Source organism: Aethalodelphis obliquidens, unplaced genomic scaffold, assembly GCF_003676395.1.
Source record: "Aethalodelphis obliquidens isolate GAN/ISIS:26980383/991018 unplaced genomic scaffold, ASM367639v1 scaffold4, whole genome shotgun sequence".
Lineage (NCBI taxonomy): Eukaryota > Metazoa > Chordata > Mammalia > Artiodactyla > Delphinidae > Aethalodelphis > Aethalodelphis obliquidens.
Window position 1 is genome coordinate 74,102,131 of NW_020837948.1, and position 25,632 is coordinate 74,127,762.

General features: G+C 38.9%; 1 protein-coding gene and 1 pseudogene across 1 annotated transcript in view; both read left to right on the forward strand.

Moving 5' to 3' along the window:
- ANKRD55 (ankyrin repeat domain 55) overlaps positions 1 to 25,632 on the forward strand; it is a 101,332-nt gene that overhangs the window by 12,144 nt on the left and 63,556 nt on the right. The window contains exon 3 of the mRNA XM_027101091.1: positions 18,759 to 18,881. Coding sequence (XP_026956892.1) covers positions 18,759 to 18,881 — 123 coding nt within the window. The remainder of the gene's footprint in view (positions 1 to 18,758; positions 18,882 to 25,632) is intronic.
- On the forward strand, positions 14,677 to 15,520 carry LOC113617530 (40S ribosomal protein S4-like; annotated as a pseudogene).

The following is a 25,632-nucleotide window of genomic DNA, read 5'->3' on the forward strand; positions in this document are numbered from 1 at the left end:
TTTTTTTTTTTTTTTTGGCTGCATTGGGTCTTTGTTGCTGCATGCGGGCTTTCTCTAGTTGCAGTGACCGGGGGCTACTCTTGGTTGCTGTGCACAGGCTTCTCATTGCAGTGGCTTCTCTTGTTTCGGAGCATGGGCTCTAGGTGTGCGGGCTTCAGTAGTTGTGGCATGCGGGCTCAGTAGTTGTGGCTCACGGGCTCTAGAACACAGGCTCAGTAGTTGTGGTTCATGGGCTTAGTTGCTTCGCGGCATGTGGGATCTTCCCAGACCAGGGCTCAAACCCGTGTCCCCTGCATTGGCAGGTGGATTCTTAACCACTGCGCCACCAGGGAAGTCCCATCTGGGCTCTATATTCTTTTCCATTGATCTAGGTGTCTGTTTTTGATAGCACTACTTTTTGTTTGGAAATTGGAAGGGGCAGAATTTGCCTAGCAAGAAAACCACATCAGAAAGAAAATAATTCCCAGAAAAGCTCACAGGTCTTGGACTACTTCTACTTTCCCTTTCCTCTTTTTCTGGAGTTCTATCCTCTCAGTCTAAGACTTGCCTTCTAGATATAACTCATCCCATTGCTTAAAAGCCAGCCTACCTGTTAGCTTCCACTTTCCATGCTGGTGCCAGGCAGGTTTCTAGACTTTCTATGCTGTTCTAGGAATCGATCTAGTCTTGAAGCACAATCTTACTTTTAAAATTATTATAGTTTCATAATGTTTTACGATTTGATAGAGAAATCCTCCTTTGACACTTTTTTCAATTTTTTTTGTTTTTTTTTTTCAATTTTTTTTTTTCCTCTTTTTGTTTGTTTTTGCTTTTGGTGTAGTAATACATTCACACAATTTCAAGGTATAAAACAATGTACAGTGAAAAATCTCCCTTCACACCAACCCCTCCAGCCATCCAAATCCCCTCCTGGAAGCAAAACAATGTAAGCAGTTTCTTATATATCCTTACAAAGAGATTCTATGTATAGATAAGCAAATACTTAAGTATATTCTTTTTTTTCTTCTTTAAAGCATAAATTTATCCATTTATTTTTACAAATGGAAGTCAGTATCATTTTTCTGAGCCCGCCCCCCAAAAAAACTTTTGGAACTTTCACTGAAATGACATTAAACTTAAAAATGAATCTGTATAATAATTAAAATTAGTTATACTATTTAGTTCTCCTATCTGGAAACATGACATGTATCTTCATGAATGCAACTCTTTTCTTAGTTCCTTATTTAGATTCTGAATATTTATTACTGGGTATTTTATATTTTCATTTTAGTGAGTTATTTTCAATGTAAGGAGGAGTTAGTTTTCCTCATATTATTTAATATAGAAGAACTATTTAGTTTCATATTTATTTTTAAATCTGGCTAACTTATTAATTCTAATGGTTCTCTGGTTAATTCTCTTGTGCCATCCTGGTGCACAGGATGAAACCAGATGGACTGGTTTAAGATCCTGCTCTGCCATTTAATAGCTGTACAACTTAGGGGAAATTATTAAAGCTCTCTGTGCTTCAATTCCCTCATCTGTAAATAGGGTAAAGATACTACCTACTTCATAAAATTGTTGAAATAAATAAATAGGTTAATTCAAAGGAAACTGTTAGGACAGTGCAAAGAACATGAGTAAAAGTTAGCTTTGATTAAACTTTGATAATTTTGCTCTTTATGATTATTATCTCATTTCTTTTTGCTTCATATATTACTGCATTAGATAAAATTTGTCTTCTTTCTTTCCCTATTTTTTCACTATTAGGTGTGGTGTTTGAAATTGATTAGAAACAAATGTAGTTAATCATATTGATAATGAAATCTTTTATTCCTAGTTGTTAAGCTTTTTTAAGGAACAGATATCAAATTTTATTAAATGCCTTTCTATTCTTTATTCGTATAATCATATATTTCCCCTTTGTTCTACTGATGTGATATATTTTATTAATAGACACGGGAAAATCAAAACATCTGTATTCTAGAATAAACTCTGTTCAGTCATGGTGTATTATTCTTTCAACATCCAACTTAATCTGATCTCGCAGAATTTAATTTAAAACTTAAAACTGAGTTTACAAATTGGGTCCATCTCTAGGTGCCTGTATGCACATGTCTTTGGCAGTTTATGCTAGCCTTAGAAAATAAATTAGAAAAATTTCATTCTCTTTCTGTGCTTCAGTATGAGAACTATTTGTTCCTTGGTTATTTGACATTTATCTTAATATTTTAAAAGAATTCGCTCAACCTCATATTAGAATCCTTATGCTATTACCACTAACTATAATTCTCTCCTTGGTGTACAAACAGCTTCTCATAGATGCATTCCCAATTTTCAGTTAATGTGTAGATTTTATTTTTTCTACAAGTGAGTATAAACTCTAGCACAATGATGTCTCTCCAGCAGAATAATGAGCTGCACAGCTTGTGGAGTGTAGGATATAGGCTGCTGTGAGTAAGAGAGAATGGAATGTGGAATACTGTCCAGCACCAAGAAAGGTCACAGGTTCACTGGAATATATGAGGGCTTCGCCACCTGAGTGAATGGGCAGCGATAGACAGTAGTGCACATTGGTCAAGAGGGTTGAATCTGAGGCCTGACAGCCTGCAGCCTTATCTGAGTTTCACCACTTACTAACTGTGTGACTTTGAGTAAGTCACTTTCCTGCCCTATGCCTCAGTTTCCCCATCCATACAGTAGGAATAATTCTCATAAGGTGAGAATTAAATGAGTTGATTTCTAGAAAAGGTTTAGCACAGTACCTGGTGCATAATAAGTGTGGCATATTGTTGACCATAATTATGATTGTTATTCAGACAGTGACAGAGACCCCCCTGGAACAGTGGATGCTTTCATAGCTACTGGGAGACATTGTTGTGCCATCAAAATGGTTGTATTGAACTTTTTGCTAACTTTAGGATTGTTCTGAGTTTAATTCCTTCAGATATGCTACCAAAAATTCTAGAATTCAAAACTGTGCAGGAAACACAAAAAAGCTAAGAACCTTGACTATAGACAGACCACAAGACTCTTCGGAATGTGATTGAGATGCACTTTGGCCACATTCCCACATTCATGCGTATACCGCTGCAGAGAAGTTAGTTCTGGGATCCATGCTTTCCAAGCCGCAGTTCCAGTGAATGGGCTGTAGGAGGAGCCTCCTCCAAGGTGTTATTGAGTTAGTACCATATGATAAGGTTGCCCTTACAAATTAGTGAAGAAAGGAGAATTATACAATATTGGGGGGAAAAAAAGTAATTGTGGCATGCAAATATAAAGTTTAAAATTTCCATATTAATTACAGCTAAATGTCAACACATAAGTATAAGGTTTCACGGGCAATGAATCATAAGTGCAATATCCATAGATTTTGTTGGTTTATTTTTCAAAAACCAACAAGACAAACTGAGAACTTAAGTGGCAAACAGGGAAAAATAACTGCAGCATAGTTAGCAGATGAAGAGTTGGTGTCCTTAATGTATGTAGAGCTCTTTCAAATCAATTAGATAACGACAAATGCCTTGAAATAATATGTAAAGGATACCAACAAGTAATTCATGAAATGGCCATAAACATGTGAAAAAACTTCTCTCTTAGGAATAATAAAAGAAATGACCATTGGAAATGATATACTCTTCCTTCTTTCACATCAACATTATTTTTTAAAAAACAATAAATCACAGTGTCATTAAGAATGAGGTAAATGTATGCTCTCAAGCCCTGCTTGGGAAGGGTGTATTGGGTCAACCTTTCTGGAGGGCAATTTGACAAAGAGTCAAATCTATTGATTCCCAAGTTCATTTCTAGGAATGTGTCCAAAGGAAATAAAGATGCACAGAAACGCATATATGCAAGAATGTTACAGCATTATTTGGAATAGCTACAGAATTAATAATTCCTCCCAAAAGAGAAGCAATTTAAATGTTCAATAGTAAGAGAATGATTAAATCAGTTGTGCTAATTCCAGTCAATGTGGGATTTTATGCCACATTTTGTAAACAACATTTTCAAATCTTACCTATGGCATAGGAAAATATTTGTGATCCAATATTAAGTGTTTGAAAAAGAGCAACAATCAAAATTATATGTACAGCATGATCTTTTTTTTGTAAAATGTAACTCCAGCACCATGCTAAGAACTATTAGTCACTGGTTGTTACAATATTAAAATACCTCTGTATCCTCAGATCAATAGAGATTATTCCAGCCATTCCCCAGGAACATACACAGCCCACAGTCCAGCAGCTAAAAAGTTATCAACCCTGCTCCAGCTGTTAGGCCTGCCTCCAGTCTGATGGGGGACCTGTCAAGCCAGTCATTAGATCCTTTTAATATTACCCTTCGTCTGGTCCTTTATTGTGGGAGGGGAATTTGGAGTGGGAGGAGAAATGGAGATTCACTTAATAAATGAGTAGCAAAATGGCCTTAGTGTTAGCCAAACTCACATTAGATCTCAGAAAATTTCAGTCATTTTCTTCAAGTTTTATGATTGTATTCTCATCCACAGAAGATCACAGTGTGGGAGATTTGAGATTTGCGTTGCCACCTGGGTCAATGAATCCTGCCCCACCAGCAGCCACTGCCCCCAAGCTTCAGCCACAGGCAGGAGTCCACTGCCCTAGGGCGCTACCCACCCCAAGCTACAGCACCTTCCAGAACTCTCTCCCTCCAGTTCTATGCCTCCTGACCTCACAGCTTTTTGCACCTTTTAACCATTATGCTTGCTCCTTAGGAACTGGCCTTCTCTTTTATACAGCCTTTGGGTTGGGTTACCACTTATTTTCAGCCATGTCCATTTTGAGTGCAGGATAGGGGACAGGAGACAGTTTAGATTTTAGAGGGGGAAGATGGAAAGGGCAGAGGCTCACAACTGCACATTCTGAGGCAACTAGATCTTTCGGGTTTCCAAGCTTCCCCTCCTGCTAGCACTTCTCCCCACTCCCATATTTACATTACACAGGCAGGTGGAGGAATGAGGGCTCCAGGATGGGTGGGAAACAAGCCTATAAATCAAGTATATACAACATACCAACATCTTCATAGTGATTATCTTTGAGTATATATTTCCTTCTTATCTGTATCTTCATAATTTTTGTAATCCAAAATGAAATAACATATGAAATGACGGATCAATTAAATCAAAATATCTGGGGTTAGCACTTAGGTATCAGGGGTTATTTTTTTTTTGGTTTTTGTTTTTTATCTCCCCAGATGATTCTAATGTTTAGCCAGTGTTGAGACCCAGGGATGTAGTCAACCTTATTTTACAAAATAGAGAACTGAACCCAGGGTGGTTCATAGTAATACACTTGGCTAATATTTCTGTTGTTCAAAAATAAAGTTCTTTATGAGATTCAGATTTAATTGAGAAGTCATTTCTGTTGTCACCTGTTTTCTTTGCATTTTTTAAATTGAAGTATAGTTGATTTACAATGTGTTCATTTCTGCTGTACAGCAAAGAGACTCAGTTATACATACATATACATTCTTTTTTATATTCTTTTCCATTATGGTTTATCTCAGGATATTGAATATAGTTCCCTGTGCTATACAGTAGGACCTTGTTGTTATCCATTCTATATGTAATAGGTTGCATCACTGACCCCAAACTCCCAGTCCATCCCTGCCCCTCTCCCCCACTCCCCTTGGCAACCACAATTGTGTTCTCTATGTCTGTGAGTCTGTTTCTGTTTTGTAGGTAAGTTCATTTGTGTCATATTTTAGATTCCACATATAAGTAATATCATATGGTATTTGTCTTTCTCTTTCTGACTTACTTCACTTAGTATGATAATCTCTAGTTGCATCTGTGTTGCTGCAAATGGTATCTTTATCCATTCATCTGTCCATGGACATTTAGGTTGTTTCCATGTCTTGGCTATTGTGAAAAGTGCTGCTGTGAACATAGGGGTGAATATATCTTTTTGAATTATAGTTTTGTCCAGATATATGCCCAGGAGTGGGATCCTGTGGTAATTCTATGTTTAGTTTTCTGAGGAACCTCCATACTGTTTTCCATAGTGGCTCCACCAATTTACATTCCCACCAACGGTATAGGAGGTTTTCCTTTTCTCCACACCCTCTCCCACAATTGTTATTTGTAGACTTTTTAATGATGGCCATTCTGATCAGTGTGAGGTGATACCTCATTGTAGTTTTGATTTGCATTTCTCTAATAATTAGCGATATTGAGCATCTTTTCATGTGCCTATTGGCCATCTGTATGTCTTCTTCAGAGAAATGTCTATTTAGGTCTTCAGCCCACTTTTTGGTTGGGTTGTTTGTTTTTTTGTTGTTGAGTTGTGTGAGCTGTTTGTATATTTTGGAAATTAAGCCCTTGTCAGTTGCACTGTTCGCAAATATGTTCTCCCATTCCGTAGATTGTCTTCTCATTTTGTTTATGGTTTCCTTTAATGTGTTGTCACTGTTTTAGACCTCACAATATTACATACTCACAGCTCTGATGATACAGTTTAAATCAGCCTTACTTAACCATATATCCATAATCTATGAGAGTCGAGGGAAGCTATTCATTTATTTCAACTCTACTTGAAATGCTAGTGATATGCCTTATGAAATTATTTAAAGGAACAGAAGACTCCTTCTTCTATCACTTTTCCTAATTCTGTTCCCAAGGATTGGAAAGAATGAGACTTCATTTCGTATATGTACTCTACAATTTGCCAGTTGGAAAAGAATATGCTAATTAAATCAATAAACATATTTATCAAGTATCTACAATGTATCCAACACTACTCTAACTTCTCCTATCTAATGTTCAAGATTTTTTTTTTCTGCAAAAAAAGCAAAGCCATACTGCCAAAATTCTAGTGGGGTCATATGAAGGGTGATTATTCACCAGGTTGGGTTTTATTCTGTACCTTTTATAAAGCAACAACTCCAATATAGTAAGAAGGGATTCCATTTCAATTACCTTAAGGAACCCATGAGACAGTCATGAAGAGGGAGAAAACACAGTCAAGACAATGAAGACAGCCATGGAAGCCCAGCTGACAGGATGACTACAAAAGGAGAGATGCAAATCTAAAGGACTACAGAGAGATAGATTGGTGCAATCTCTGACACTTGGACAAGCCACCCAAATTGCATTTGTTTTCTTAAACTATTTTTAGGTGATCAAGGCACTTGGGGCAGTTTTACAAGTGGCCACAGTGGAGGGCCACTAGGAAGGATACCTTTTAAAGGACTCAAGGAAAACCCACTTCTCCAAATCCTTTTCAGCACAACAGTCATTGTTCATCAACATTAGGTGATTCATTATTTGGTTCTACACAGATATGAGAAAGACACATAGAATATTAATCACAGAAGGAACCTTAGAGGTCAACCTTCTACGCAATACAGATATCTCCTCAAGAGCATCCCAAGATATGCTTGATCAGAACCTGCTTAGAGATGAGTAGTGATGAGGAGTACACAGCTCACAATATAATCCCTTCTAGTTCTGAACAGCTCTAGTTGTTAAAAATCTTAATTATTCTCATTTCTACCCACCAATACTAGTTCTTCCCTCTGGATCTACAGAAAACAATCCTAAACTCTCTTCCAGCTTGTCCAACAGCTGTCATGTCCAACTAAGTCTACTATTCTGCTAACTAAACAAACCCCGCTTCTTCACCTATTCCTCTCCTTCCAGAGTCCCCAGTTAAAATGGCAAATTCCTGACACGAACACTTCCCGTTTCTTAAAAGTGAAAGAGGTGGGTGGTGTCATACATTTGATTAAGAAGAAAGTAAGGAAGATCAAAGGAACAGTGTTCAAAATAACACTTGTCTTACTTTTTAATTTCCAAAGACTGGCTAGGCTAGCATAGTCCTTCATAAAATCATTTAAGATTTATACTTGCCTACTTAACAAAGAACTTCTTGACACAATATTTTTAGCATCAAGGAGATTTCCACAAAACTCCAATGGGTGAGAAAGCTATTGAACATGAATACTACATCAATCAGTCCATTTATTGCACACATACTAAAGGTCCTATGCATTGAAGATTGAGTTCTTTCTAAGAATTAGTAGCATTAAAATGAAAGTTCATTTTATGAAAATGCACTCTAGGGAGGCATCATCACTGAAGTTTAACACAGACATGTTTCTTAGAAGAGCAAATTCCATTTCCCAGCACTATCCCCCACCCCATGTCCAGCAGAGATGCGAGCCATGGAATGGCATTCACCGGTCAGAAGAGTCACCCCGAGGAACACAGTGATGCTGAGATTCAAAGAAATACAGCATGTGTTGCATCACAAGTTTGGTTATGAAGAAAGGTCTGATTGTGGCCAGATACTTACCCTTGAGATCATATTGTTGCAAGACTTCCTCCCCAGAGAATGAAATCCCTTCTTTTCCACTCCCAGGGCATGAAGGTTGCTTTGAGTATTTGTCCTCAGCTGGCACATGCAGAAAGCTTGGAGCTATTTTTCTCTTTAAAATGTTAGAAAGAAACTCCTTTTCCTCCTCCCATGTGACTGGCACTTTATAAAACACTCTTAAAGCCTCAGCCAGTACACCCGGAGGGACTGTAAGAGAAAACGCGAGAAATAGCAAAATGTTTCAGCTCACCAAATCGCTACAGCCTGTTGAGCAAGGCAAAGGGTCTCTTTAAGGGGAAAGAAGACAGAGGTTCCTATCTATGTCAGAGTAGTAATGGTGGTAATATATTATTGTTGACATACCTTGAATACTTTGTGCCAGGCATTGTACTTTATGTGGATGAACTCCTTTAGCTCTCAGCACAACCCTGTGAGGTAAATACTATTCTTACCCATTTGACAAGAGGGGAATGAGAACAGAGAGGTTAAGTAACTTGCCCAAGATCACACAGCTCTCAGGAAATTGGCAGTGCTAGGCTTCAAACTCTGGAGGCTGGGCTCTTACTGTTTTTCTATATTGCCTGCATGTGTGCATGCTGTGTATCATATGATGTATATGATGAGTCACATGACACTAATTTGCTTTCAATGGCAGCCAACTGTATCAGTGACCTTAAACTTGTTCCTACATGGCCAGAGTGTTCCAAACTGGCTTTTAATTCTGTCCAGCAGAACTGGCACCATCCTGGCTCAGGGCCCGGGTCAAGGCCCAGAGAGACTCTTTATCACCAGTGGGTGGCAATATTGTTACATGGAGCCATCAGGGTGCAGTGAAGGCCTGGCATCTTCCCTAAAAGTGGGAAGACCTCACCACCTTATGGATAGATCATTCCAGGCAGCTCCCAAAACACAATTTCTCTACTGTCCCAAAGCACCCAAGATAATCCTGAGAGAGGATAGAGTGATCTGGATTAGGAGGATGGCCAGGAAACTATTCGTTTAAATCATTCTTCCTCCTGTCCTGCCATAACATCCCTGGTATATCTCAATCATAAATTACATACTTCTTTTCCCATTAGGGCATGTTTTTCTTAGGAACAGAGAGACTCTACAACGTTTGTACCTGCAATTTCACTAGCCCATGGTAGATGTTAAGTAAATGGATGAATGAATAAATTTCAGTTCTTCAGATGCAATCAATTCCACTCCAAAAAACAATCTAAGAAATATCTGTGGAATCTTCTGTAGTTGTCCAAAAATGAATCCAGACTTCACTAGTGAGTCTAGGCTGCATTCAGCCACCCAAGGATTCTCAGAATAGAATGAACCAAAGAAATCCTCCCAAGACCCTCTGGTCTGGACTCTTGAAACTGCAGTACCCAATCTATCCTTACATTGACCTGGCTGTTCCACAAAACGGTCTCAACTTAAGCAGAACAAATGCCAAGCTGACCTCTGGGTAATTTCAACAAAGTAGGCCCAGTAATTGATGCAGTCAAGGGCTTTCCCAAGGAACTCTGCAGTAACCCAGAGACAGAACCACTATGTGAAGGAACCCAAATTTGTGTAAAATGTGAGAAGCTTTGAAGAAGCTCCTCTAATCTAAAACATTTCTAGCAGCCTGTCATATTTCTGCAATCCTACTATTAAAAAGTTGGGCCCTTGGAATTAAGTTGATAATTTATGACACATCCAGAAAACTGTTTACAAGGTTTTTAACCATGAAAAATGAGGAAAACAGATGATTTCCAAAAAGCCTATCCTTCCAATTTTTAGGTAAAAATTAATAAAAATTTAAAACATGTACCTGTTTTAAAAAAAATCTACTAGAGTATTTATAAAGGTCAGAATTTTTTAAATACATGTATGTTTTAACTTTTTCAGCACTTTGTCAAATATCAAGGACTTGTTTTCCCTATTACGGACACACAAGGCTCTGTCTTCCCTTCTAGTAGTAACACATTAATATAAAGCTAGTAAGACACACTCCTCTCTCACCACTTAAAACTTGATTTATCTTGATGATTATAAAAAGTATATAAATTCATTGTAGAGAATTGGGAAAATATAGAAAGTACTGAATAATATCTAAAAAATTATCTCTATTGATGTTTGTTGCATGTCTTCTTATCTTTTATATTTTTCATGTATACATATACATAGATAACTTTTTATAAAATATAATCTGTATCTGTTCACATGCTTCTTTCTTCCTATTTCCTTTATGTCTGTTTTCCATTCTCTCTACTTTCAGTCTCTCTCCCTTGGTGAATTTTAGAATTTTTCTTTCTGCATCCATATATAAGTCTATCTGTTTAACTTTCACACAGTTAGAGAGGCAAAAGCCATTCAAACGGTGCTCCTCCTCTGAAAGCTGAATGGAAAGAAAGATAAATAGATGATAAATAGATGGTAGATAGATAGATGATACCAGATAGATAGATAGGTAGATAGATAAAAAAAATAGATAATAGATAGTGAGATGGATAAGAAGGAAGGAGAGAAGGAAGAATTTATGTATTGTTTGTTTATGTAGATCTTCTGCATATCTTAAATGATTTTATCACCTTTGATAGAAAAAAATTTTTCTTGCCTCTATTTTGGATTCCACCAGGACCATCAGTTATCCTTCTCCTCATTCTTGTTACTTCTACTTCACCCTTCATCATTTCTACAGAAATTCTTTGTACTATCTTAAGTTTAGGCCTAATTATTTGCATTGACTACAATTTAAATTGACTGTTTCTATACAACTTCTGTGGAAGCTCCTTCATTTCCTATTTCCTAATCACTCTATAGTTTAGTATGGTATCTTAGGGTTAGAAGAAACCCTGAAATACATCCTGTTTTGCCTCACACATCTTCCTTTCCCCATACCTTGTGTTTCACTCTGTGTCTGAATTCCTTCTGCAACACACTCCCTTGGTGACCACCTAGCCAAGACTGACATCTTATTTTTTTTTAAGGTTTTTCTTTTCTTTTTGAGGTGGACTATTTTTAAAGTCTTTATTGAATTTGTTAAAATAGTGCTTCTGTTTCATGTTTTGTTTTTTTGGCCGTGAGGCATGTGGGATCTTGGCTCCCTGACTAGGGATCGAACCCACAACCCCTGAATTGGAAGGTGAAGTCTTAACCACTGGACCACGAGGGAAGTCCCAAGATTGACATATTTAATTACAGGAAGTTCACTACCTCTTGAGGAGACCTAGGACATTTTTACAGTTCTCTGACCATTAAAATACTCTTCTGTCATTCTCACCCACTGCTATTTCTAACTGCTGGAATTTCACATAAAAGTTTAACCATAAACTTGGCTAAAAGCTCTTTGAAAAATAATCCTGTTTACAGTAGCATCAAAAAGAATAAAATACTTAGGAATAAAATTAACCAAGAAGGCAAAAAACTTATACACTGAAAACTACAAAACATTTTTGAAAGAAATTAAAGAAGACACCAATAAATGGAAAGATGTCTTGTGTTTCATGGATTGAAAGACAATATTGTTAAGATGTCAGTACTACCCAAAGAGATTTACAGATTTGATGCAACCCCTAACAAAATCCCAGTGATGTTTTTGCAGAAATATAAAAATCCATCCTAAAATTCATATGGAATTTCAAGGGACCCAGATAGCCAAAAAAAAAATCTTACAAAAGAAGAACAAAGTTGGAGGTCTCACACTTCATGATTTCAAACCATACTACAAAGCTACAGCAATCAAAACAGTGTAGTACTGGCATAAAGACAAACATATAGATCCATGGAATAGAACTGGGAGTCTAGAAATAATCTCATATATCTATGGTCAACTTAGGGGTCAACTGAGGAGTCAACAAGGGTGCCAAGACCATTCAATGGGGGAAGAATTGTCTTTTCAGCAATAGTGCAGAAACAACTGGACAGCCACATGCAAAATGACTCAAAATGGATCAACGATCTAGTCATAAGAACTAAAACTATAAAACTCTTAGAAGAAAACAGAGCGGGGGGCTTCCCTGGTGGTGTGGTGGTTGAGAGTCCGCCTGCCGATGCAGGGGACACAGGTTCGTGCCCTGGTCCAGGAAGATCCCACATGCCGCGAAGCGGCTGGGCCCGTGAGCCATGGCCACTGAGCCTGCGCGTCCAGAACCTGTGCTCCGCAATGAGAGAGGCCACAACAGTGAGAGGCCCGCGTACTGCAAAAAAAAAAAAAAAAAAAACCATAGGAGGAAAGCTTCATGACATTGAATTTGGCAATAGAGTAAGTCCCCTACATACGACCTTCAAGTTGCAAACTTTCAAAAATGCACATGTGAGTTTGCATGTCCAATCACGTAAGTTAGTTCACATGTCTGGCTCACATTGTCACGTGTGTGCATCCTCTACAAGTGGTTGTGCTTTTGTGTACCATACAGTACTGTATAAAGTTCAGTAGTACAGCATCCTTATTGCAAGCCCAGGATGTCTGGAAGCAAGCGTAAAAGCAGTGGTGATGTAGCTGGTACTACTGTACTTTTCAAGGTACTATATTGTAAGATTAAAAATGTCTTCATTATTTTTTGTTTGTTTTTTATGTATTATTTGTGTGAAAAGTACTGTAAACCTATTACAGTACAGTACCATATAGCCAATTGTGTTTGTTGGGTACCTAGGTTAGTTTTGTTGGACTTACAAACAAATTGGACTTACAAACACACTCTCAGAACAGAACTTGTTCATATGTAGTGGGCTTACTGTAATTTCTTAGATGTGATGTCAAAAGCACAGACAGCAAAAGGTAGACAAATTGAACTACATCAAAGTTAAATGCTTTTATACATCGATACTATCAACAGAGCGATAAGGCAACCCACAGAATGGGAGAAAATGTATACAAATTATATATCTAATATAGAGTTAATATCCAGAATATACAAAGAATTTCTACAACTTAACAGAAAAACAAACAATGGGCAAAGGGAGCTTCCCTGGTGGCGCAGTGGTTGAGAATCTGCCTGCTAATGCAGGGGACATGGGTTCGAGCTCTGGTCTGGGAGGATCCCACATGCCACGGAGCAACTGGGCCCGTGAGCCACAACTACTGAGCCTGCGCATCTGGAGCCTGTGCTCTGCAACAAGAGAGGCCGCCATAGTGAGAGGCCCGCGCACTGTGATGAAGAGTGACCCCTGCTTGCCACAACTAGAGAAAGCCCTCACACAGAAACGAAGACACAACACAGCAAAAATAAATAAATTAATTAATTAACTCCTACCCCCAACATCTAAAAAAAAAAAAAAATGGGCAAAGGACTTAGACATTTCTCCAAAGAAGATATACAGATGGCCAAAAAGCACACGAAAAGATGCTCAGCATCACTAATCATAGGGAAATGCAAATCAAAACCACAAGATATCACTTCACACCCATTAGGCTAGCTATTATTACAACAAACACACACAAGAAGCAAAAACAGGAAATAAAAGTGTTGGTAAGGACATGGGGAAATTGGAACCCTTGTGCATTGTTGGTAAGAATATAAAATGTTGCAACCACATTGGAAAACAGTACAGTGGTTCCTTAAAAAATTAAAAATAGAATTATCATGTGATCCAACAATTTCACTTCTAAGTATATACTCAAAAGAGTTTGCAAGAGTTATTTGTATACCGATGTTTGCAGCAGCATTATTCACAATAGCCAAAAGGTGGAAACAACCCAAGTGTCCATCAGTAGATGAATGAATAAACAAAATGTGGTACATACATACAACAGATTATCATTCAACCTTTAAAAAGAAGGAAATTCTGACACATGCTACAATGTGGATGAATCTCGAGGACATTATGCTAAGTGAAATAAGCCAGTAACAAAAGGACAAATACTATTGATTCCACTTAAATGAGATATCTAGAGTGGTCAAATTCATAGAGACAGAAAATGGAATGGTGGTTTCCAGAAGATGGAGGGGAGGGAGGAATGGGGAGTTTTTGTCTAATGGAAACAGAGTTTGAGTTTTAGAAGCTGAAAAGAGTTCTGGAGATAAATAGTGGTGATGGTTGCACAACAGTGTGAATGTACATCAAGCCACTGAACTCTACACTTAAAAGTGGTTAAAATGGCATATGTTATGTATATTTACCACGGTTTTTTAAATTTAAAAAACAAAACAAAACAAAAAAGCCTCTTCAAATATCTGAAGGCAACCATCATGACCACACAGAGTAATCTTCAGAGTGAACAGATCTGTTTCCTTCCACTGTTCATCAGGTGACATGAAGTCCAGTCATACTCTGGTCACTCTCCTCGGAATGTTCTCCAGCTACCTATAGCCCATTTAATCCATGGGCCATAGACCTCAACATAACACTGACCAGTTAAGAATGGAAAAAAAACTCTTTCCGTGCCTAGCGCAGCCATGGCTCATGGTCCTAAGAAGCACCTGAAGCGCGTAGCAGCTCCAAAGCATTGGATGCTGGATAAACTGACTGGTGTGTTTGCTCCTCATCCATCTACCGGTCCCCACAAGCTGAGGGAATGTCTCCCCCTAATTATTTTCCTAAGGAACAGACTTAAATATGCCCTAATAGGAGATAAAGTAAAGAAGATCTGCATGCAGCGTTTCATTAAGATTGATGGCAAGGTCCGCACTGATATAACCTACCCTGCTGGTTTTATGGATGTCATCAGCATTCACAAGACTGGAGAGAATTTTCATCTGATCTATGACACCAAGGGTCGCTTTGCTGTTCATCATATTACATCTGAGGAGGCCAAGTATAAGTTATGCAAAGTGAGAAAGATCTTTGTGGGGACAAAAGGAATCCCTCATCTGGTGACCCATGATGCTCGCACCATCCGCTACCCTGATCCCCTCATCAAGGTGAATGATACCATTCAAATTGATTTGGAGACTGGCAAGATTACTGATTTCATCTAATTTGACACTGGTAACCTGTGCGTGGTGACTGGAGGTGCTAACCTGGGAAGAATTGATGTGATCACTAACCGGGAGAGACATCCTGGTTCTTTTGATGTAGTTCATGTGAAAGATGCCAACGGCAATAGCTTTGCCACCCGGCTCTCCAACATTTTTGTTATTGGCAAAGGCAACAAAGCATGGATCTCTCTTCCTCGTGGAAAGGGTGTCCGCCTTACCATTGCTGAGGAGAGAGACAAGAGACTGGCAGCCAAACAGAGCAGTGGATAAAATGATCTCTAAGTGACGTGATTGGGAAAGTCTTTGTACTTAGAGATAATACTACATAATTAAAAGCCTCTTTAGTGTTAAAAAAAAAAAAAAAAGAATGGAAAAAGCCTATTATCTCCCTCAGTCTCATTACTAGACTATTATTACTGCAGCCAGAGATCTACTAGTTCACTGTCACACTGTTAATTCCTATAGTGTTAATTGCCCAACTAAACCCCTAAATGCTTTTTTAATGTGCCACCACTAAAACCTTCTGTTAGTTAGCACTCTTGCAGTGATTAAAAAGAAAAACAAACACATAAAATCTATGCAAACTGACTTAAGCAAAAAAAGAAATTTATTGGGACATGTAAATGTTCCAGAAATGGTGCTGGCTTAAGGTATGGCTTGATTCAGGAATTCAAATGATGTCATCAGGTCTCAATTATTTCTTTCTCTTAGCACAGCTCTGCTCTTCTTGTGTTGTCTTCATTCATAAGCTCTCCACCCATAAGATGTCCCCCCCATAACTCCCAGTTTCATGGGTGGTAGAACAAAACTTGTTCCCAGCACTCCCCAAATATCCAAAATATCATTGCCTTTTATGGGCTCTGATTGAGGCACATCCCTGGACCAATATCTGTGGCCAGGATAATGCTGGTGCTGAATGGCTAGTTCTAGGTCACATGTTCTGGCCCTGAGCAGGAATGTAGTCAACCACCTGTGCTGAAAGTGGAGAGGAAGTGGTCCCTAGAGAATAATCAGGTTAAGGTCACCAGCAGGATGAGGGGATATTGAGGAACGAAAACTACAGGTTCAACCACCCTTCACTTAGTTCAACTGGATATTTCACAGACTAAATGTTTATCCCTATTAAATACAATGTTATTAGAATCCTTCTGGCAAGTTGTTTGGAATTCTAATTCTATCAGGCAGTACATTCCTTGTTTCTCTCAGCTGTATGTACTCTACAGTCTGATGAATGTGCCTTACAGATTTTATTGCACTCAGTAATGAACAGGTTATAAACACGTTTATATATGTTATATGAACACGTTGTATAAGATATAAACAGGCTATAAACACAGCATACCTTGAACCTCAGCATACCTCATACCTCAGCATACCTTGTACCACAGCATACCTCAGTACCTCACTTCAGTACTTCTGAAGTGACATCACCAGCATCTATGGATGTGGTCATACAACCAGATACCAGGCCCACCTTTGTGCTTGGGTCTGGGCCCTATTTCTTGTGTCCAAAGATATTGTGAGCAATATTCACAAAATGTCTAGACTCCTGGGAGCGTTTCTAATAGAGAGTGAATGTTCTATACAATCTATGGATCTTTTAGCTAGCCATCATCAGAGAGACCTTTTCCTCTACATGTCCCAGATTTCAAATGCTCTCTAAATTTGCACACTATCAGAAAAAAAAAATGGTAACAGCAGTAGTACCAAAGTATATCCAGCATTAACTACACACTATGCCCTGTCCTAAGAGCGCATAGGATTAAGTATTAATTCATTTACTCCTCACAGCAACCTTATGAGATGCATGGTGGTCATCATCATCATCTCCATTTTAAAGACAAGGAAACTAAGGCCCAGAGAGGGTAACTGGCCCAAATTTACACAGCTAATTAGTACAAACTAGGAATTGAACCCTAGTGGTGTGGCTCCAGGGTCCTTACACTCACACAGAAGTGGCATTTGCCTTTCACATCCCTCACTGCTCACTTCCAGCCCTCAGACAAATGTAAAGGTGAGAAGGCTTTAAAAGCAACAGCTACAGTAACAAACCTATCATGGATAAATTAGCGAGCAGCTACTCACTTTACAACGGAGTTTGTTGTTGTAAGTGAATCATTTTTAACGACAAGCTTCTCCTGGGGACAGGTCAACTGGTTAAAAAGTCATTGGTGACTTCCCAGAAATACTGGGACTGAGAAACAAAGCCCAACTCTTCCCAACCAAAGGGTTAGGACCACTGCCAACTAAAGATCAATTAGAACTGTAAAGTATCTCTAGCATAATGCCTACACTAGTAGAAAAACGCAATTTTAAAAACTTTTCTTGTACACATATATTTTCCCTGAACCATGGCCATGTGTGGGAGAAATTAAGTAGAGGGGCTTGGCCCAGCACCTCAGAAGGGGCGTTCCTGTAAACAAAGCTTGTCTCCCAGCCCTTCCATTGCTCCGCTGGGGTCACTTGACCCACAGTTCTCTTGTCACCTTTGGTAATACTATTAGTTGGTTCAATCATGCACAAAGGTATGATACAGGTGGCTACCAAATTCAAAGGACCTGCATACAGCTGTTTCTTCTGGGAACACTGTGTCATGAAACCTCAGATGGTTCAAATGAAGGGCTTCTGTGAAGGGACTACATACAGAGATGAGCAGGGTTGAAAGGACAATGTTTGTTACCACAGGGAGCCCAGTGAGGGCTGGTTCTGGGGAGGAGGACCCGCCTGGTGGGAGAGAAGCAGCTACTGCTAGACCCTGAACTAGGGGAAAGCAGGAGGAAATGCCCCATCTCTCTTCTCCTCACCACTCTCCTACCAGTGCCTCCCATGGACACTGAGGGCCAGGGGGCCTGGGTGATGTGGTCATCAAGGTTAGCCTTCAGGGTTCAGAGCAAGAGGGAAAGGGTAGAGAGTCCAACTAGAGAACAGAGAATAAGGAGCACAATATCTCCTTCAAAGGTGAGTAAACTGGGCTTCCCTGGTGGCGCAGTGGTTGAGACTCCGCCTGCTGATGCAGGGGACACGGGTTCGTGCCCTGGTCCGGGAAGATCCCACATGCCGCGGAGCGGCTGGGCCCGCGAGCCATGACCACTGAGCCTGTGCGTCCGGAGCCTGTGCTCCGCAATGGGAGAGGCCACAACAGTGAGAGGCCCACATACCGCAAAAAAAAAAAAAAAAAAGTGGGTAAACTGAGTCATTGAAAGGGAAAGTAACATATTTCAGATCAAAAAAGAAACCCAGAACCAAGATAAGGGCTCCACTTCCCAATCTGGTCTCACTGATTTCAAATACTTGGAGAGAATCATTAAATCTCAGAGGACACCTAATCCCTCAGGCTCCTTCCCAATACATGGTGATGTTACAGCCCACAGTGGCCCACCTTTCTTCAGAAGTGGTAAGGTGCATGTGATCAGGATGACTCAGCCTTCTGCCTGGATTCACCAGAGAGATTTTCATGAATCACTTGTGTGGGTGACGCTTTGGGTGTTGTTATTCTTTCAGTGAATTCTCTCCACACAGTAAGTTTGTCTCTGTTTGATTCATGAAGGTGATTCATCTGAAGAAGTTGACCTGACCATGGTTTATCAGGCAGCATCTAACGGAGATGTCAATGCTTTGACTGCCGTGATTCGGGAAGACCCTTCCATCCTAGAATGCTGTGACAGTGAAGGTGAGCTATTTATGCATTTTGAATCCTGCAGAATGTTCTGATCTATCCTTTTAGAGATGGCCTCCAGAGGTGAACAATGTTAATAAAATTATATTTGACAAGCTACTTTGATACTGGAGGGTCAAGGAATATCCTACCTGTAGCCGTGTGCAGGTTCCTCAGTATTTTATTTAATGAGAGTCATGGACACAAATCTTCAAATTCTTTTACATCACCTCTTCTCATAAAGTTATTTGGTTTGAGTTTGTCTTCAACTTATTTGTATGAGTGACTAAAGTAGATAGGCCAATTAGTTGAAGTTAGAAAACGGGTATGAAAAGAGGAGGCTATTTTTGGTAGCAGTGGATGTTGGGAAAGTGCAGCTATTAAAGCCAGAGAGCAAGGACTTCTGCTTCTGGGAAGATGGAGTAGAAGTAGTACTTTTTGCTTTATTCCTTCTGCGAAATACAACTAAAACTCCTGGACATGGTATATAGCATAAACATAAGAACACTCTGGAAGGTGGAGAGGCAATGACAGACTAGCTAGTACCATGGGACCCAAGGAATGACATAGTGGTGAGTTTCCTGGGCTTCCTTTTTGCCTCATACTTCCCAGACTTGGAGCTGAAGAAGCTGACAACATAGGAATGCCAGTGGACAGAGGTCAAAAAAGCCCCCAACAGAAGCCTGCTCTCTAGCCAAAGAGCAAGAAAGGGACTGCATAGCAAGACAGAAAACTTTTAGACAATAATGAGTCTACTCCATCAAACACTACCACCAAAAAACCCAAAAAACTATGACCCCAACCCCACTCATTCCAGCAAAGACCAAGTGTGGATCCTGGGCCTCCACCTTCACATGGTAATGAAGTCTCCATATCCCCACTGCTGAGGCAGTGTCAGAGGAATCCTTCTTGAGAATTAGGACTCTCACCACCACACAGTAATGAAGAGTCTTCTCCCTTAGATGTCAATGAAGACTAAGTAGGGGACTTAGACTTCTAATCCCACCTGGCAATAATGAAGTGGCACCCGCCCCCCTTCACTTACCCTTTGGAGCAGTATCAGAGAAAACCAGCTAAAATGGAGGATTTAAGTAAGATTTAGACAACTTATAATGCAATACCCCAAATATCCAAGTTTCGGTAGAAAATCACTTGACATACCAAGTATCAGTAAGACCTCAAACTGAATGGAAAAAGACAATAGATGCCAACACTGAGATGACAGATGTTAGAATTATCTGGCAAAGATCTTCAAGTAGCCATGAAAAAATGCTTCAATGAGCAATTACAAATATGCTCAAAACAAATGAAAAAATAGAAAGGCTCAGCAAAGAAATACAGATATAAAGAAGAACCAAATGGAAAATTTTAAAACTGAAAAATACAATAATTACAATTAAAAACTCTATGGCTAAGCTCAGTAGCAGAATGAGGAAGCAGAGGAAAGGATCAATTAACTCGAAAATAGAACAATAGAAATGAAACAAATCTGAACAACTGAAAGAAAACAGACTGAATGAAGATGAAGACAAAGAAGATGAAGACAAAGAAGAACAAGGAGAAGAAAAAGGGGGAGGAGGAGAAGAGGAAGAAGTGGCAGCCTCAAGGACCTATGGAACTATAACACAGGATTTAGCATCGGTTTCCCTATCCTAGTATTTCTAGGAAGTCATTAATGATTTTTAACCAGTTGACCTGTCCCAAGAGGAGCTTGGGATTCCCTTATCATGACAATAAAATGTTTTGTAAAGTGTGTGGGTGCTCCCTAATTTATCCATGGTAGTTTTTTGTTCGTTCGTTTTTTAAAGCAGAATTATCTGTACATCTGCCTTGGGGTTAGAAGTTGGGAATGAGAAGAGTCAAAGGTTAAACACCACTTGTGTGATAAATATAAGAGTCAGACTGATTGCATTCAATCCTGGCTTGTACTAACTGATTATGAATGGAAACAAAGATACAACATATCAAAATTTGTGGCACATATCTAAAGCGATGCTAAGAGGGAAATTTATGGCACTAAATACATTCATTAGAAAAGAGGAAAAGTATTGGTCAATAATCTAAGTTCTCACCTCAAGAACCTAGAAAAAGTAGAGTAAAATAAACCCAAAGCAAACAGAAGGAAAGAAGTAATAAAGAGAAGAATAGAAATCAATGAAATTGAAAACAGAAAATAGAGAATCCCAATGAAACAAGAAACTAATTCTTTGAAAAGATCAATAAAATTGACAAACCTCTAGCAATAATGACAAAAAGAAAATGTAAGAAGACACAAATTATCACTATCAGGAATGACCCTGCAGATAATAAGAAAATACAACAAGCCACTCTGCACACATAATTTGAGTATTTAGATGAAATGGATCAATTCCTCAAAAAAGGTAAACTACCACAGTTCATCCAATAGGAAACATTATTTGAATAGTCCTATAACTATTAAGGAACTTAAATTCATAATTTTAAAATTCCCAGAAACAGACATCATCAGGCCTAGATGATTCCACTGGAAACTTCTACAAACTTTTAAATAAAATTCATATCAACTCTGCATAATCTCTTCCAGAAAAGATACGAGGAGGAAACTTTTCCTGGTTATGATTATGAAGCTAGTATTACTCTGATATCAAAATGTGACAAAGATGATACAAAAACTGAACCTACAGACCAATACTCCACATGAATACGGATACAGACATCCTTAGCAAATATCAGCAAATAGAATTCAGTAATATATAAAACTAATTATATACCATGACCAAGTGTGATTTGTTCTAGGAACGTAAGTCTATTTCAGTACTTGAAACTCAATCTGTGTAATCCATCATATTAACCAGCTACAGAAGAAAAATCACATGATCTTATCAGTGGATGCAGAAAAAGCATTTGACAAAACTTAGCACACATTCATGATTAAAAACTCTCAGAAAATAGGGATAGAGGGGAACTTCCTCAATTTGATAAAGCGTATCTACAAAAAAACTCTAGAGCTAACATTTTACTTACTGGTGAAAGACTGAATGCTTTGCCCCTAAGATGGGCAACAAAGCAAAAAGGCCCTCTCTCCCTCATATTCAGCGTAGTACTTAGCCAGTGCAAAAAGGCAAGAAAAGGAAATAAAAAATGAAAAGCATACATATTGAAAAAAAAAAGAAAACGGTTCGTTTTTTGCACAGCTTAATTGTCTACATAGAATATCCTAAGGAACCTACCAAAAACTCCTGCAACTAGTGAGTTGAGCAAGGTCACAGGACACAAGATCAATACACAAAAACAAATTTATTTCTATATATTAGAAATGAACACATGGACACCAAAATTAAAACCACAATACCAAGTAAAATCACTCGATAAAGAATATTTAGGTGTGAATAAAACAAAATACATGCAAGACTTCTATACTGTAAACTATAAAATGCTGATGAAAGAAATCAAAGATCTAAATAAATGGAGAGACATACCATGTTCACGGATTAGAATATTCAATATAGTAAACATGCAGTGCTCCCCAAATTCTTATACAGGTTTAATGCAATTTCTATCAGACTCCAGCAAGATTTTTTTTTTTTTGTGGATATAGACAAGATTATCTAAAATTTATATAGAAAGCAAAGAAACTAAGATAGTTAAAACAATTTTGAAAAAGAAGAATAAAGTGGGGGCTTCCCTGGTGGCGCAGTGGTTGAGAGTCTGCCTGCTGATGCAGGGGACACAGGTTCGTGCCCCGGTCCGGGAAGATCCCACATGCCGCGGAGCGGCTAGGCCCGTGAGCCATGGCCGCTGAGCCTGCGCGTCCAGAGCCTGTGCTCAGCAACGGGAGAGGCCACAACAGTGAGAGGCCCGCGTACCAAAAAAAAAAAAAAAAAGAATAAAGTGGGAGAGAATCAGTCTACCCAATTTCAAGGCTTACTATATAGCTACAGAAATCAAGACTATGTAGTATGGGCTGACGGATAGACACATAGATCGGTGGGAAAGAACAGAGAACTCAGACTCACACAAATATGCTCAACTGATATTTGACAAAGGTGCAAATGTAATTTAGTGGAAGAAAGCCTCTTCAACAAATGGTGCTGGAGCAATTCAACACCCGTAAGCAAAATATAAATAAATAAAGAGGAAGGGAGGGAAGGAGGGAGGGAGGGAAGAAGGAAGGAAGGAAGGAAAGGAAGGAAGGGAGGAAAGAAGGGAGGGAGGGAGAGAGGGAGGGAGGAAGGAAGGGGGAGGGAGGGAGGGAAATAAGGGAAAAGAGGGAGAGGGAAAGAGAGAAGAGAAGAAAGAGAAGGGGAGAGAGAGAAAAAAATTTTGCCACTATTTAAGACAGAGCACTTCATTGATGCTTTTACCCAGTACAGACGCCTGGAAGAATATTAGAAGGGAGAAATTTGGAGAGAAACTGGTTTGTTGGCTGCAATCTTTCAATAAGAACAGTAGTCCTGGAATTTATCCATTCTCAGGGATCACTGAGGTCATAGTTTGCAGTTCACCTGGAGAAGAATTATAACCTCTACATGAATCTCCAATCAAAAGACATCTAAACAAGTCTCAGCTGGGAAAGGGATATGTCTTACATTGGTTTCTTCATCTGAAGGAGTGTGAAGCACCTACCTGGATTCTGCCTCAGCAGTATGGCTTGTTCCAACAGCCCTGCGAAGTTAATCAGAATGTGTAATTTCATCTCTGTTTTTACTCAGGAAGAAAACACACAAAAACCAAATGTGGCCTATATTGACTCCAAAAACAGAAAAGTATTTCAGTAAAAGTGGCCACTTTTAGCAAGGATTTGTACAACCCAAGGCTAGGCTACCATCACTGCCCTATATCACTTACCACCTCCAATAAATGTGTGCTGCACCTGTCTGCCTGGCTGGCATTGCTTTCCAAAGGTACTTCCAGATTCTGCATTGTTCAAACCAAGTCAGGATAAACCTGCCTGTTATGTCCCAAATTATGGTGATTCCCAAGGTAGTAATAAGCAAATTTTATGATCTGCACAAAATGTTTTAATCAACCAATTACAGCAAAATTACAGAAGATTTAATAGGGTGTGAAAAATACATAGTTTATATAAATGTAGCAACAATCATCATCTCTCTTCAGCTCAACAGCTGAGTTTGTGTTGAGGGTAGTTCATCTGCAAAGAGCATAATAAATGAACAGGAAAATAAAGTCTACTCATAAATTTTACAAATCAAACATTTTTTTCATAACATGTTATATTTATTTTATTTTTTTAACATCTTTATTGGAGTATAATTGCTTTACAATGGTGTGTTACTTTCTGCTGTATAACAAAGTGAATCAGCTATACATATGCATATATCCCCATATCCCCTCCCTCTTCCGTCTCCCTCCCACCCTCCCTATTCCACCCCTCTAGGTGGTCACAAAGCACCGAGCTGATCTCCCTGTGCTATGCGGCTGCTTCCCACTAGCTATCTATTTTACATTTGGTAGTGTATATATGTCCATGCCACTGTCTCACTTCGTCCCAGCTTACCCTTCCCCCTCCCCATGTCCTCAAGTCCATTCTCTATGTCTGTGTCTTTATTCCTGTCCTGCCCCTAGGTTCATCAGACCCTTTTTTTTTTAGTTTCCATATATATGTGTTAGCATATGGTATTTGTTTTTCTCTTTCTGACTTACTTCACTCTGTATGACAGACTCTAGGTCCATCCACCTCACTACAAATAACTCAATTTCATTTCTTTTCATGGCTGAGTAATATTCCATTGTATATATGTGCCACATCTTCTTTATCCATTCAACTGTCGATGGACACTTAGGTTGCTTCCATGACCTGGCTATTGTAAATAGAGCTGCAATGAACATTGTGGTACATGACTCTTTTTGAATTTTGGTTTTCTCAGGGTATATGCCCAGTAGTGGGATTGCTGGGTCATATGGTAGTTCTATTTGTAGTTTTTTAAGAACCTCCATGCTGTTCTCCATAGTGGCTGTATCAATTTACATTCCCACCAACAGTGCAAAAGGGTTCCCTTTTCTCCACACCCTCTCCAGCAGTTATTGTTTGTAAATTTTTTGATGATGGCCATTCTGACTGGTATGAGGTGATACCTCATTGTAGTTTTGATTTGCATTTCTCTAATGATTAGTGATGTTGAGCATCTTTTCATGTGTTTGTTGGCAGTCTGTATCTCTTCTTTGGAGAAATGTCTATTTAGGTCTTCTGCCCGATTTTGGATCGGGTTGTTTGTTTTTTTGATACTGAGCTGCATGAACTGCTGGTGTATTTTGGAGATAAATCTTTTGTCAGTTGCTTTGTTTGCAAATATTTTCTCCCATTCTGAGGGTTGTCTTTTCATCTTGTTTATGGATTCCTTTGCTGTGCAAAAGCTTTTAAGTTTCATTAGGTTCCATTTGTTTATTTTTGTTTTTATTTCCATTACTCTAGGAGTTGGGTCAAAAAGGATCTTGCTGTGATTTATGTCAAAGAGTGTTCTTCCTGTGTTTTCCTCTAAGAGTTTGATAGTGCCTGGCCTTACATTTAGGTCTTTAATCCATTTTGAGTTTATTTTTGTGTATGGTGTTAGGAAGTGTTCTAATTTCATTCTTTTACATGTAGCTGTCCAGTTTTCCCAGCACCACTTATTGAAGAGGCTGTCTTTTCTCCATTGTATATTCTTGCCTCTTTTATCAAAGATAAGGTGACCATATGTGCGTGGGTTTATCTCTGGACTTTCTATCCTGTTCCATTGATCTATGTTTCTGTTTTTGTGCCAGTACCATACTGTCTTGATTCTTGTAG